Source organism: Bombina bombina, chromosome 8 (genome assembly GCF_027579735.1).
Source record: "Bombina bombina isolate aBomBom1 chromosome 8, aBomBom1.pri, whole genome shotgun sequence".
In the NCBI taxonomy this organism is placed as follows: domain Eukaryota; kingdom Metazoa; phylum Chordata; class Amphibia; order Anura; family Bombinatoridae; genus Bombina; species Bombina bombina.
The window spans coordinates 40,654,407-40,669,609 of record NC_069506.1 but is presented as its reverse complement, the minus strand read 5'-3'; the positions used below and the strand labels follow the sequence as shown (position 1 = coordinate 40,669,609).

The window sequence follows — 15,203 nt, the reverse complement described above, 5'->3', positions numbered from 1 at the left end:
TTGTGGGGGGCAGGTTAGGGGTTAATAAATGTAATACAGGGGTCGGCGGGGTTAGGGGCAGCAGATTAGGGGTACATAAGTATAACGTAGGTGGCGGTCGGCAGATTAGGGGTTAAAATATTTTAATCGAGTGGCGGCGATGTGGGGGGAGCTTGGTTTAGGGGTACATAGGTAGTTTATGGGTGTTAGTGTACTTTAGGGTACAGTAGTTAAGAGCTTTATGAACCGGCGTTAGCCCAGAAAGCTCTTAACTCCTGCTATTTTCAGGCGGCTGGAGTTTTGTCGTTAGAGCTCTAACGCTCACTTCAGAAACGACTCTAAATACCGGCGTTAGGAAGATCCCATTGAAAAGATAGGATACGCAAATGGCGTAAGGGGATCTGCGGTATGGAAAAGTCGCGGCTGAAAAGTGAGCATTAGACCCTTTAATGACTGACTCCAAATACCGGCGGGCGGCCAAAACCAGCGTTAGGAGCCTCTAACGCTGGTTTTCACGGCTACCGCCGAACTCTAAATCTAGGCCTAAGGAAACACAGTATCTTGAAAAAGCCCATAATACGGGTGAAACGCGTAGAAACTGTGTTATAACTATTTGCTGTGAAAGACTTTACCACTTAAAATATACCATCTTGAGGTGCACTTTTGCCTCTGTCAATATTGAGTAACAAAGATAAAAAAAGCTTGACCAGCGGATCGTCACCTGCGTACAACAGAGTACTAAATGCAGGGGAAAACAACGGGTCTTAAGCTGATCGTTACCTGCGTACAATGGAGTACTAAGTGCAGGAGAAGAAATCACTGGTTAAAAGGTAACTTGCGCAAGTGAAAAAAAATGGGTTACACTAACTACTATCATCAGGAGCCCCAAGACCGGGAGCCATCTAACCGAACTACACATAGAAGGAGGTAAGATTACCTGCATAGCGGGTTAAATAGAGACTTACTTCAAAGGTACAGTTTTTTTCCGTATTTTATCCCCTTAAATCTAAAGGGTGTCTAAAAACCTTCTCTCAGCACGGACCAACTAAAAGTTAAATAGTGGCTGGCCACTACTATTATACATAACAATTGGAAACATAAAAGAAGTTATTTCCAAAAGAACGCTACTGTTTCAAATAGAGACTGAAATCACTCATTTGAAACAATATTGCCGTCAGAGGATGTTTTATAAGCAACGCTAAAAGATCGCTACTTGTTTTACTCCACACATCTATTTGGGAACTTTCAACTGTTATTTCACTATCTTCAGATATTCTATACCAAAAGTTTTTAGAGACTTTACCTGGGCTCTCTCCTACGGTATACCCAGTCTTTTTTAGTGTTTTATTGTATGTTTTTATTGTCTGTTTTTATTAAGCATATATGTATATGAATTATTGTTTGTCTAAATAGTGAAAATATTTTCTGTATATCCAAATCTCGATTATCTCATTCTTAATCCTTTTTAGAGTGATATACCACTGTTTATTAATGATTTATTTAGAGTGATAACTGCTGCTCATATCATCTTTAGCGAGATTCACGTCTTTACAAGATTAATGAATGTTTGTTTATATATCATACTAAGCCTATAATAGGGAATATTGTGTACATTTATTCAGTATATTTTATATTTTTCTCTGTCATCTATATTATCAAGCTGGACATCAATTTTTATTGCCCTATTTTCTGATACATTATCTATCGGACTTATTTAACCAAGTTTTTAGAAAAACATTTTTTTCCTGTCTCCTAGTTTTTAACACTTAAAGTTTTCACTAGCGCCTCTCTCACACACAACTTTTCTAGACTAAGAATGCTAACAGAATGCTGCCGTCAGTGGGATATTTGTACACTTTTTGAAAATAACCAGTGGTGGACTTGTTTTGGTGGCAAGATAACAACTCAATGGCCAGTAGAACTAGAATGTCACTTTGGGTAGCTCAAGATATTCTTCAAAGTGGTCACAGAAGACCTGTTTCAGTGTGTACCAATGACTATGTGCTATGAGACACACTCTTTTATATACTCATGGAAAATATAACCAGGAATTATAAACTGAACCTAAGTACTAAACAGGAAGATCCATTGCTCATCTATTCAAACCCATTCTGACGCTCATAAATCCAAATTAAATCAACACCTTTATAAAGCTAAATAAAATAAATACTTTTTCTAAATGGCCATAGCTTTTTTTTAACATAGGGAGTATTTAGCTTCCAAATAAAGGTGTGGATGTATTGGCAACCTTTATAGTATATATTATCTCTCTATATAAGAATACCACTCCTATCCATGGCCTTTCACCTCTACCTTCTATCTCCCTTTCTTTTCTCTCCCTTTTTCTTTAGTTTGGGTAGTTGGTCTTAGAACTTTCCCATTGCTGGTGTATATACATACAATTTTTATGTCATGTGCATTCTCACTTTTCAAATTATGTATATATTTAAACAAAGTTGCAGATCCACAGAGTAGCTCTGATAGCATCTATAAAGTTCACTTTAAAACTTGTCAATTTACTTCCACTATCAAATTGAGCACAGTCATATAATATGCACACTTTCTGAGTCACCAGCTCCTACTGAGAATGTGTAAGAGTTCAGAGTGTATACATATACAAGTCTGTGATTGGCTGGCTGCAGTCACATGATACAGGGGAGGACATTTTGAAATGTGTTCGAAAAAAATAAATCTATTGCTCATTTAAAAATAAGAGTAACTACAATTGCATTATATTTTTATTATTCATGAATTTTTATTATGCAATACTACTGTATTTAATGGTCATTAATAGTATGTAAGGCAGGACATAGAAAGTTGTATGTAGATGTCCTATTTGTGAAAATTTGTCTTTACCAAAGTATTCCATTACAGCACATAACTTAAAAACTATTCTGCACATAATACATTTTTTTCTTATCTCTTAATTATGTCTTTTTTAAATCATTTTAGTGGGGGTTTTCTGTTATGTTAAATATTTACTTTTTTATGTGAACCAGATGTAATGAGTATTTTTATGATTCAAACAAACAAAAACAAAAAAAGATAAAAAGACAAAGTATTTTTCAGCTAATTCATTTTTATTGATAGAAAACTCTCCAGTTATATAAGTTGCTAAGCAAAAATAAAGTTGATATATTTTTTTTTCCCATAGTAATATCGATATGGAGAGGGACAGAACGAAATCCAAGTTGCTTCTTAATTGCTTGCAATTTTCTGGTGGAAAAAACAGACTAGGTAAATATAGAACTTATGAATCAAAAGAGATATAAAAGTGATAATGATCATTCATGTGTAATTTACCATTTATATTTCCCTTTACATGAGCAGCAAAACTTAATAACATTTCTCTTAACAAACTATAAAATGTAAGTTGTGGTACTGTAGAGTAAGCTTATGAACTGTGTATCATTTTCTACTCACCTGGTTGATCCAGCCAATGTAAGCAGAGACGCGGGTGAACACTGTAGGCTTCTTGAGATAATTGCAGCTCAATCCAGATCCGAAACTAACAACTCCATGTACTGACCAACTTCCATCACCTGCCTGGCAGTTCAGAGGGCCGCCAGAATCTCCCTGCATTGACCAAGAGATTATGCATAAGGTCAGCGCATTTTTATGGGACAGGTCAATGTGTGTTTAATTTAATTTATTTCCTTCTATTGTTCAGAAAAAGAAAAAAAATTTATAGTCATTTTTTTAGTTGTGTTATAAAAAAGATTGACTTTTTGAATACATTCAGCATTCAAATTCAATATTGTCTTAAAAGAAACAATTCAAACAAATTAATTCAGCCAAGAATTGATATAAGTGAACCCTCTTAAGACAATTTATTAAAAAACAAATCTAAGCTATAGTGGAGTCCACCTTAGAGTATTTCATCCTTACTGAGGGTTGGATTTAAGATAAAAGATTCATATTACAGAAATCCTTTAAAAATGTGTCCATTGTGTTATTATATTAAGTTTTAATCTTGTAGACATTTCAGGAGACCATGGGGTGGATTTATTAAGCACCGGATGCTGCAATCTACCCCCAAAGTTTCAGGCTCGCTGGAAAGAGAAGTTAAGAAGCAGCGGTCATAAGAACACTGCTCCTTAACTTGACCGCCAGCAATCATCCCGATCAGATACAATCAGGATTATTGACACCCCCTGCTAGCTGCCAATTGGCCGTGAATGTGCAGGGGGCGGCATTGCACATAAATTTCACCAGAAATGCTTGTGCAGTGTTAAATGCCAACAGCGTATGCTGTCGGCATTTAGCGATGTCTGCGGGAGATGATTAGTTACAGCGAATCATGTCCGCCCGCCATTTGTTAAATTGGCCCCAAAGATCTCAAAAAGGTATTAACATTCTTGATACTGTTCAATTAAAGGCTACACAAACGATACATATTCTACAATTTAAAACATACAAGCACATGATTCAATTTCTTTATAGGTATAGATTAGAGAAGAATAGAGAGATAGGTGAAATGACAGAAATCTTCAAGTACATAAAATTAATTAATATGTCGGTGACAGAAATTTTCATAAGAAAAGAGCATGAAAAGAGCAAGCGGTCATGTTCTCTAGTTGTAGGTTCAGGAGTAATTTGTAAAAGCAAAGGTGGTTGATTCATGGACTAGACTCCCAGTAGAGGTGGTAAGAACAAATACTGTAATACATTTAAGAAAAACTGAAATATGATTAAGGCTATCCTAACAGTGAATTACGTTTATACTTAAACAATAAACACACTCATTTGGCCTTTTAGCTATTATCTGTCATCAAAATTTATGTTTCTATGTTTTTAAAATCAAAAGCTAAAAAGACATTTTAAAAGCAAATTGTGATATCAGGGAGCAGTTACGTAGACTGAGATTGTAAACCTAAAATATGTCAAACTTGGTGAAATACTCTAAAGCATAGAACCCTTGGTTTCTTACGTTGCAGCCAGAAACAATTCCGTCACCACCAGCGCAAACCATGGTTGCCTTAACTTGGGTTCCCCACCAGTCACGCAGAGAGCAAGTTGAGTAGTCGACCACTGGGAGAAGAGCTTGCTGCAAGTTGTCTGCAATAGGTCCGTTGGCTGAAACACAACATCATGTTTGTCATATAGGATGTCTATATAGACCTGTGTGATCAGAGCTGTCTCATGCTGCATATTAGTGTTTATATTAGCAGTATGCATTTCATTAGGTAATGGTATTAATAATAATTAATCTTGTGATGGATGGTTCCTATAGGCTAATTAAAGGGACAGTGATACATGGACTAGATTAGCAATGCAATGAAATAGCTCATTTTAACTTGATTGACATTTTGTTTTGTTTCTCATATAAATAATTAAAATTAAGAGATGAGGAAAGGCCCAACTCTTATGTTGCGTCAATGGACTTTCTCTTTGTGTTCAATGGATCAGTTTTGAGTTGTGATGTATAGCATTAATGGGAACCTGGGGCAGTTGATACGCAAAACAAAGTATATTTCTATTACAATGTATTGTTGTTGTGAAAATGTGAGTCACATAATAAAATTACAATATAGAGAAATAAGTTAGATCTTGTGCTTTGGGAGATTCTGTAGTTATTTCCTTAAAAGAACATTTAACACATTGTTTACAGTATATATATATATACACAGCATAAATTAATGTAAGAATAATAACTCTTATAGCAAATTGACACTTTAGTTATAGACCCTGATTCTGTATGCATAAAATTTTTGACTCTGACAACTAAATTATTGCAGCAAACATGGACCAAGTGACATCCATATCAATTTGTTCTCTTACTGTACAGACGTCCCCATCCGGTCACATAGCAAGGGAAGTCCTGGGCAAGCAATGCTCCATCAGCGGGCAGACAGGCAGCTTGGATTTTGTCACTAAAGACCACAGGCTGTGACAGTTTGATCAAGGCAATGTCATTGCTATAACAAACAGATGAATGAAATTTTAATTCCAGCAAACGAATAGTAAATAATAACTCTAGTATATTCAGTGTTGTAAATAAAATCTGCATGGATACATTGAATGTCAAATGAGGGTCCAACAATGCACAGCAAGCTACCCAGTAAGCCAGCAGATTTACATATGTTTTTATAGGCTGGGCAGGGGCATATTATGGGCTAGGGTTTTGGCACAGCAGTGCCTATGACAACACAAAAATTAAATGCACTAATTTTGACTTGAAAATAAAGGGACTTGCCTAATCACAAGTACAAAATACAACTAACAAAAGGCTTACAAAATGAATGACCAATGACACTTCATCAAAGATCCAATTAAAATAATGTTTACAAATACATATTTGTAAATATTTAATATCAGAGACAATACAGTAAATTATCTGAGGGTTAGATTCAGACATATACTGTTATGTATTGGGGTAAAGCTCTTTGCTCCAATCAATGAAATATAAAGTGCACAAGAAATCTATTAGATCTGTGCATCAATTTAGCAATTTGGCTCCCAGTTTTACTTACACAATGAGGAAGGAATTCCAGCTTTCATGTACAATAATTTTTTCAGGAGAGATAATAACAGATCCTTCCTCTTCGCTCTGCAGACTGTGTTTGCCCAAGACCACTCTGTAGACGCGGCCAGAGCTGGGGGGGAAAATTAATAAAGTAAGTTTCAACCCTATACAAATAAATGGAATTTAAAAACATACGCCAAATGATAGCTGTAGAGCCAAGTTAGTCTATACAAATAATATTAGAGCACTTATGCAGTTCATCAACAAAATGTATAACATCTATATATAGTTGTCTTTTCTTTACAAAGAAATAAGTTTAGAATATATGTCTGCAAAATTAAATATCCTTGATTGAAATGATAAACAAATAGACAGGTTGTTGATATGTAGACTGTTCTGCCAGAAGACTAGCTTTTGGAATGGATATAGTAAATGATTTCATGATAACCTGGTTTCATCTAAAAGAAGACAAAACATATTTCAATGTTGTGTTTGTTGTGTTTTTAATAAATATACCTACTCATTTCCTAAATGTTTCCCTGTCAAGCTTGCAGAGGCGTGTCCCTTTCCACCAATGGAGATGACATAATTGTCAATCGGTGGTCATTAGGAAAAAGGGAACTATGTCTACTAATATTGCTCTGTTAGTTATACTTTAGGAATTTTTTTTCCAGCGAATAACAGGTTTTAACAGGTGTAAATGCTGCACAATAAAATGTTTCAGTGCTATGTCCCTTTAATTATACATGTTATATGTTAGGGTAATGAGCTAACTTGGTGAGTCTAATGGGTTTGAAGCATCTAGACTAAAATATGTGTCTCTATGTATAAAATAAGTAATACTGAAGTAATGCAAATTAGGTCTTTTTAGGAACAGTGACTGTGGTTTTAGTAGACACCCATTAAAAGAGAGATTCTTCATTAATACAAATAAAGTATTTTTAAATGGACATTGTATACTAGATTTCTTTGCATAAATGTTTTCTAGATGATCAATTTATATGTTTTTGTAAAAATGTATAGTTTTGCTTATTTTTAAATAACATTGTGCTGATTTTCAGACTCCAAACAAAGCCCCCAAGTGTTGGTTGTATACTGATGTCTACAGATTCCTGGTTGTGTAATGGGTCTTTTCATATGCAGGCGAGGGGAGGGGAGAGGGGTGGAGTTTCTGCTCTTCTGGTTTTCTCGGCCTATTTCATTGAGTGTCCCAGTCATACCTCCTCAATAGTGCTAAATTGGGATCTTCTAAGTAAGGGTTTAAAGGGTTTTATACTGGATTTTTAGATCAGTATCCGTGCATATTATTCTTTATAGTAGTGTCTATAACATACTGTGAGGATACCTGATACAGTGAGCAGCTGTCAGGACCCAGTTGGAAGCAATGAGAGTTCCTCCGCAGGTGTGTCCCCAAGCACTGGTTCCCTGATACTGCAGTGAGATCTACAAATACAGAGAGTCACGGTTACATATTGCGCACCAGGGTTTGGGGGTCCAGCTTCTGAGACAAGCAGCGTATCCCCTTACCTGCCACGGCCAACTATTAGACCTCACATCATGTCCTCCAACCACTCTGGACAGAATGGGCTGGTACGTGGGAACACCACAGCTGTGGGCTGAAATATGGAATCAAATCAGAAATAAGTTTAGTGTAACAGTAGGTATTGATATACATAGATGTTGAAGAGCAGAATGAGACTTTAAAGGGGTATACAAGTATGAAAGGAAATGCATCAATGCACTGCTACATATCTAGTCAATAACAATAGGCATCTGTGTGTAGCCACCAATCATCAGCTTGCACCCCTGTAGTGCTTTTGAGGCTATCTAAATATGTCTTTCAACAAAGGATACCAAGAAAATAATATTAATTTAATTACAGGAGTAAGTTGAGTAATCACTTAAAAATGTATGAACTATCTAAACCATAAAAGTATAATTTTAACTTGCATGTTGTGTTAGCAAACCCCTTGCTTTAGCTGCTCTTTTTGGACTGGATCAGTTGCACAGATAGATTAACACCACAAAATGCAGCCAGCTAAGAGCTTTGCTGTAATAGTATTTTCCAGTTCTCTCTAAGAATATTTACACCTTTTAAAGGGTCTGTATAGTCAAATTTAAATATTCATGATTCAGATGGAGGATGTAATTTTTAGCTACTTTCCAATTTACTTCTTTTAGCTAATTTTCTTTGTTCTCTTGGTATGATTTCTTGAAAAGCATACCTAGGAAGGGTATGGAGCAGCAACACACTACTGGGAGCTAGCTGCTGATTGGTGGTTGCATATATGCCTCTTGTAATTGGCTCACCTGAGTTCAGCTAACTCCTATAGTGCAATGCTGCTCCATCAACAAAGGATACCAAGAGAATGCAGCAAATTTTATAATAGAAGTAAATTTTGAAAGTTATTTAAAATTGTATGTTCTATCTAAATTATGAAAGAAAAATATGTTTCATATCACTTTCTAGAGATCCCCTATTAATGAATGTATTCTTTTGCTGAAGAATTTCGTCAGGTGCATCTTTGAGTCTAATAGGGGCTGCAGCCCTGAGTATCTGTATAATTGCTAAAGTGTGATGTGGGCTTTACTTACTCCAATGAAAGCTGTATATACTGACCGTGACTGTATCAGTCTGTGGGTGTAAATGTGTATTAATGTAACACTATGTATTTTTGACAGTGTGTACAGGAGAAAGTGTAACTGTTTTTCTTTACATTAATGACAGTTTGTTGCTAAACGACTGACACTTGGATGATTATATTCTATACCTAATCTAATGTCTGTTTGTGTAATTCTAGTCACTATATGTAAGGGACACAATCTAAAGATCAGTAAAGATGGGAGTCAGTGAAGACAAAATCTTATTAGGGGCCACAGAGTTTTGTCTTAATTATTTCTTCATTTTATACAATTGGATTAAATAAGAGTTGGAAGTCATATATTCATGAATTTAGAGATCATCTTAAAATGTTATGAGTTTCTTTTAAGACAAAACTTCTCAGCCATTTCATCACAATAATTTATATATATATATATATATATATATATATATATATATATATATATATATATATATATATATATATATATATATGTATGTATGTATACTGTATGTGTATATATATATATATTGAAGAGAATATGAAATTAGTAAATATCCGACTTGGAATTTAAAAGAAAATGTTTTAAAATTGGTAGTTTTCATTGTATAAAAAAGAGTTTACTGGAAACCCTGAGAAATCAGATTTGTGTGTTATTATTACAACCAATCACAGGCTATATTAAAAATGAATAAGTTGGCTGTCCAGATCTAGACTGTGATTGGCTGCACATGATACAACCATATATGAGTTTGACAAGACAAGTTCCTAAGATTTCAGAAAATTATTTGGAACTATATATACTTTTAAGCACTAATTATTCATGAACAACAACAAAAACTGAATAAAAAAGTGATATAAATATATTCTCATTTAATCCTAAATATTATTTATCCATTAAAGTAGGTGCAAACTTACCATAGCCCAGGAAAATTGCAAGAAAAACCAACTTGAACATTTTGCTTTGTCGGACTGATTCACTAAAGTCTGCGACTTATATATACAAAGTCATATCTGTCACCTTATTTGATTAACGGCAGTGAGATTAGGCTAGCCAATGAGAGCTCTGCCCATTCTGATAGGAGGACGTTTTTGCGTATTGATTCTGTATCTATTTTATCAGTTTTTCTAGCTTGGTGAAAGGTGAAAATGTGCACTAGTAGCAAGAAAAGACAGCTGTGACTTTCTCCATCAAACTTGTTAAATTAACCCTCAACTGTGAATATTTTCAATTTTAAGGCAGAAGTTTACCAGGGATGAAAAGAAAGGAAATCATGTATTGTAGCTAACAGTCTAAAGCAGGGGTTCTTAACTGGGGGTATCTATACCCAATGGGTGTATGGAAAGGAAGCCGAATTATAGCATATGGGACAGGATCTCTGAATAATGTAAAAATCCATGTTTTGCTTGCACAAAAATAACAGTAAAAGTTGTGGCTAGTTATTTGTTATTTGCCATTTTTATAGAAGTAGATAAGATACAATCCTTTAGATTTTCATTCAGCTGTTCTGTGCCTGGCTATCATACGTAAAGTAAAACCAAGCTATTGACAATTGCAACAGTCTGGAGAAAAGGGAATGGACATTAAAGGGACATGAAACCCCCCAAAAAAATATTTTATGATTTAGGTAGACCATACAATTTTAAGCAACTTTCCAGTTTACTTCTATTATCAAATTTGCTTCATTCTCTTGGTATCATTTGTTGAAGGAGCAGCAATGTACTACTGTTTTCTAACTGAACACATATGTCAGCCAATAACAATCAGTATATATATACAGCCACCAATCAGCAGCTAGAACCTAGGTTCTTTCCGGCTTCTGAGATTTTTCTAGATAAAGCTTTCAGCAAAGGATAACAAGGGAAGGAAGCATATGAAATAATAAAAGTAAATTGTAAAGTTGTTTAAAATTTTACGCGTTGTCTAAATCATGACTGTCTAATTATGACTTTACTGTCCCTTTAAAGGATTACTTTCTGTTATAATTTTTAAGCTAAACAACTAACATATTAAAGTTAATAAACATTAATTAAAACCTACTGACCTATATTTTCTCCAAAACGAAGTTTCATAACGTTCTAAAAGTTATATCTTTTATTCGCCGATGATGTCACGTTATCCTGCCCAATATTTTCAGCACTGCATGTTCAAAATACTTAAACCAATAACTTTGTGTTTAAAGCGCCATTTTGAAACCTAGGTATTGTAAACGGATTGGTACAGAGCAAAGGATACCCACGGAGGGGGTTTGGAAAACAATTAAATTTGCAGACAAGATTTCTGATATACGGTAGAGATATGTTAATGAAATGCTATTGATAAAAAGCGTATTTGGGGTAGTTAGTTAGTAACAGGCATAGAAAATATTTACTTACAGTGGCCCTTTAAGCAAACCATTGAGGGTCTTTAGTCATAAAATATTAAGAACCCTTGGTCTAAAGTAAAACAATGGATGTGCAAAAAAAGGAAGAAATTCCTACTTAAAAGTATAAAATACAAATGTAATTTTGTTTTTTTTCCCTTAAAATGGGCTAAACATGGGTGTTCCATAAGCGTATTTTCTCATAAATCCCAGCGTAATTCTATCAATATTTTCACACTATAGTTCTCATTCAGCTAGATTGCGAGTTATGCGCGCTATAGGGAAATTAACAAACACAACAAAAGTTGCGTTAATTAACCCCCTATAGCGCAGCCATTACAAGTTTTCAATCAGTCGTCTTGTGCGTGCGATATAGTTGCGTTGAGCTCTATACCGCACACAATTCAAATGCTGTTTTGACATGCTCGTGCATGCTTCCCCCATAGGCATCAATGGGGAAAGTGGGCTGAAAAAAAGCCTAACACCTGCGATTGCGGAATGAAAAGCTCCGTAACGTAGCCCCATTAATGTATATGGGGAAAATAAAAGTTACGTTAAACCTAACATAAACCCCACGTCTAAACAACCCTAATCTGCCACCCCCGACATCGCCACCACCTAAATAATGTTATTAACCTCTATCTGCTGCTCCCGATATTGCCACCTCCTAAAAATAGTTATTAACCCCTATTCCACTGCACCCCAACATCGCCGCCACTATATTAAAGTTATTAACCCCTATTCTGCCGCTCCCCGACATCGCCACCACTATATAAAGGTAGTAACCCCTAAACCTCTGGCCTCCCACATCACTACCACTATATAAACCTATTAACCCCTAAACCACCAGACCTCCACATCGCAACAACCTAAATTAAACTATTAACCCTAACCCTAACGTAACCCTAACCATAACCCTAACCCTAACACCCCTAACTTTAATATAATTAAAATAGAGCTAAACTAAAGTTACAATTATTAACTAAATAATACCTGTGAAATAAAATCTAAGCTAGCTACAATATAACTAATAGTTACATTGAGGCCTATTTAACAATGGTCTGTCGGACCTAATACGACAGTGCGGATCAGGTCCGACAGACCTCGCTGAATGCGGAGAGCAATACGCTCTCCGTATTCAGCATTGCACCAGCAGCTCAATTGGCCGCTAGCAGGGGGTGTCAATCAACCCGATCGGGTTGATTTGTGGCAATGTCTGTCCGCCTACTCAGAGCAGGCGGACAGGGTTATGAAGCAGCAGTCTTTAGACCGCTGCTTCATAACTGGTGCTTCTGGCAGGCTCGCCAGAAACACGGGTCCGCAAGCTCCATCCGGAGCTTGGTAAATGGGCCCCATTGTATCTATCTTAGGTTTTATTTTTATTTCACAGGTAAATTTGTATTTATTTTAACTAGGTAATTATTAACTATTTACTAACTACCTAGCTAAAATAAATACAAACTTACCTGTGAAATAAAACCTAAGCTGCCTTACGCTAAAACCTAACATTACAAAAAATTAAAAACTACCATTACAGAAAATAACAAATTAAATAATTCAAAACAATAAAAATTTTGCTCTTTTTCCTGCCCTTAAAAGAACATTCACCTCTTTTATGAAATGCCCAAGCCCTAATCTAAAAATAAAAACCCACCCCAAAACGAAAAAAAAATACATTACACAAAATAACAAACAAATTATTAACCCTTTCCTGCCAGGGCTAAAGTGTCTACATCGGCACAACTGTATAACCCTATATATTACCCTATAACCCTATATATAACCCTATAATCCTAGGAACGCCCTCCAGACCCCAACCAAATCCAGGAAGCACAGAAGGCTTCAGGACAGCCGTTGGCTATGACGTTCTATTCTGTCATAACGGCTCTAAAGTCCAGTGTAATTATGCCGGAATAGAACGGCATAACGGCGTTAAAAGGTTAAAAATAATAAAAATTATTATTACTATTTTTAAAAAAAACACCCCAAAATAAAAAACCTAATCTAGAATAAACTACCAATAGCCCTTAAAGGGGGCCACTAACATTACAAACCCACAAAATAAAAAAAACTATCTAAAAAAACCTAAGCTATCCATTGCCCTAAAGAGGGCATTTGTATGAGCATTGCCCTAAAAAGGCATTTAGCTTTTTTGCTACCCAAAAAAAAACCCTTAAAAAACCTAACACTAACCCCCTAGGATCCACTTACAGTTTTTGAAGTCCCGCTTGAACAACCTTCATCTAGGCAGCCTCTTCTATCTTCATCCAGGCGGTGAAGTCCTCATCCAGGCGGCGAGAAGTCTTCATCCAGACGGCCTCTTCTATCTTCATCCAGGCGGCATCTTCTATCTTGATCCCGGCGGCGCAGAGTGGGTCCATCCTGAAGACATCCGGCGTGGAGCATCCTCTTCATATGGTCGCTGCCGTACACTGAATCTTCAATGCCAGGTACGCGATTCAAAATGGCGTCCCTTGCATTCCTATTTGCTGAAAAATTTGAATCAGTCAATAGGAATTAGAGCTGCTAAAATCCTATTGGCTGTTCAAATCAACCAATAGGATTTAAGCAGCTCTCATTCTATTGGCTGATTCATCATCATTATTTTTGTAATTAGATAGTTTGTAATTTTTAGAGTAGTGTAAGGATTTTTTTAACGTATAGTTTAGTTTTATTTAATTGGTAGTTAGTTTAATATTAGTTTAATAATTATATCAGTTTAATTGTTAGTTTAAACTTAGTTCTTTAATTTGACAGGTAAGTTTTAATTTAATTTAAGTTAGGGTAATTGTAATTTTAATAAGCTTTTTTCAAGTGCCGGGTTGAGCGCGTATTACAAGTAAAACGTTTGTAAGTAAGCAAAACCAGACGTGGGCTAACCAAATATCTCGACCGCGTTAAAGTATTCTCTCCAAAGAAGTCATTGCAGGAGTTATTCATATTTCCCAAGCCAATGATTTTTACATACAGGATAATGTAATTTTTATTGTAAATATATATTTCTATATATACTGTATATACAGTATGTGTATATAACTATACCTGTATATCTATTCCTATAGTTATACTGTCATATACCATATACATTTTAACCCTTATAAAAAAAATATTAATATTAAAGTGATGGTAAATCCTAGCATTTGTGAAACACTAGGATTTACCATTGGAACAAATAAAGGGTTCTTTCATTCATGAAGTATAAAATACTTCATGCTGAAAGCTCCTTTATTTGTTCGAAGCGATCGCCGCAGAACGCTACCTTCTCTATTTGGCTGAGAGGTGACGTTTCCACCTCTTAGCCAATAGCCGTGTGGGAAATTTGGCTTGGGGCCGCAATATGCTTAAAATTGTATGTTCTATCTGAATCACAAAATAAAAAAAATTGTGCTTAATGTCTCTTTAAACACTCTGTCCCAACGCTCCCTAGAAAACCCCAAAAAAGCAAATTCTGTAACCTAGGTTTTCAAAATGCTGCAAATTGCCTAAACAAGTTATTTGATGTGCAGCATTTGTAGGTTACAGGATTAGCTTTTTGGAAGTGTATAATGTGCTCTTAAAGTCTTATACAGAACATACCGGACTCCACACCATTTAAATAGGCCTAGACTAAGAATGCTTAGATATATAAAGGATATATGAAGCGCTAGGGCTTAAAACACTTAAGCCTCTCTCTATTAACCCCCTCCTGGTTAACAAGTATATAGATATAGAAAAGTTGTGTGTGAGAGAGGCGCTAGTGAAAGCTTTAAGTGTTAAAAACTAGGAGACAGTAAAAAAATGTTTTTCTAAAAA

At 35.4% G+C, this 15,203-nt stretch overlaps 1 protein-coding gene across 1 annotated transcript; it reads right to left on the bottom strand.

The window, feature by feature from the left end:
• Positions 1–3,082: 3,082 nt before the first annotated feature.
• LOC128638401 (chymotrypsin-C-like) lies at positions 3,083–10,006 on the bottom strand. The gene is made up of 8 exons (XM_053690338.1): positions 9,967–10,006; positions 7,973–8,061; positions 7,791–7,888; positions 6,453–6,575; positions 5,761–5,897; positions 4,910–5,055; positions 3,403–3,555; positions 3,083–3,195 (listed from the first exon to the last, which is right to left on the bottom strand). Exons 1-8 carry the CDS (start codon positions 10,004–10,006, stop codon positions 3,178–3,180), a joined length of 804 nt encoding a protein of 267 aa, XP_053546313.1. The 3' UTR covers positions 3,083–3,177.
• Between the last annotated feature and the right edge of the window lie 5,197 nt (positions 10,007–15,203).

Excerpts from the sequence above, each read along its gene's own strand:
- LOC128638401 (XM_053690338.1), bottom strand. The coding sequence starts at position 10,006 with ATGTTCAAGTTGGTTTTTCTTGCAATTTTCCTGGGCTATG. Across the intron at positions 8,062-9,966 it reads TGCAATTTTCCTGGGCTATG|CCCACAGCTGTGGTGTTCCC; the intron begins GTAAGTTTGCAC and ends TCCATATTTCAG. Across the intron at positions 5,056-5,760 it reads CGGATGGGGACGTCTGTACA|CCAACGGACCTATTGCAGAC; the intron begins GTAAGAGAACAA and ends GTTGTGTTTCAG.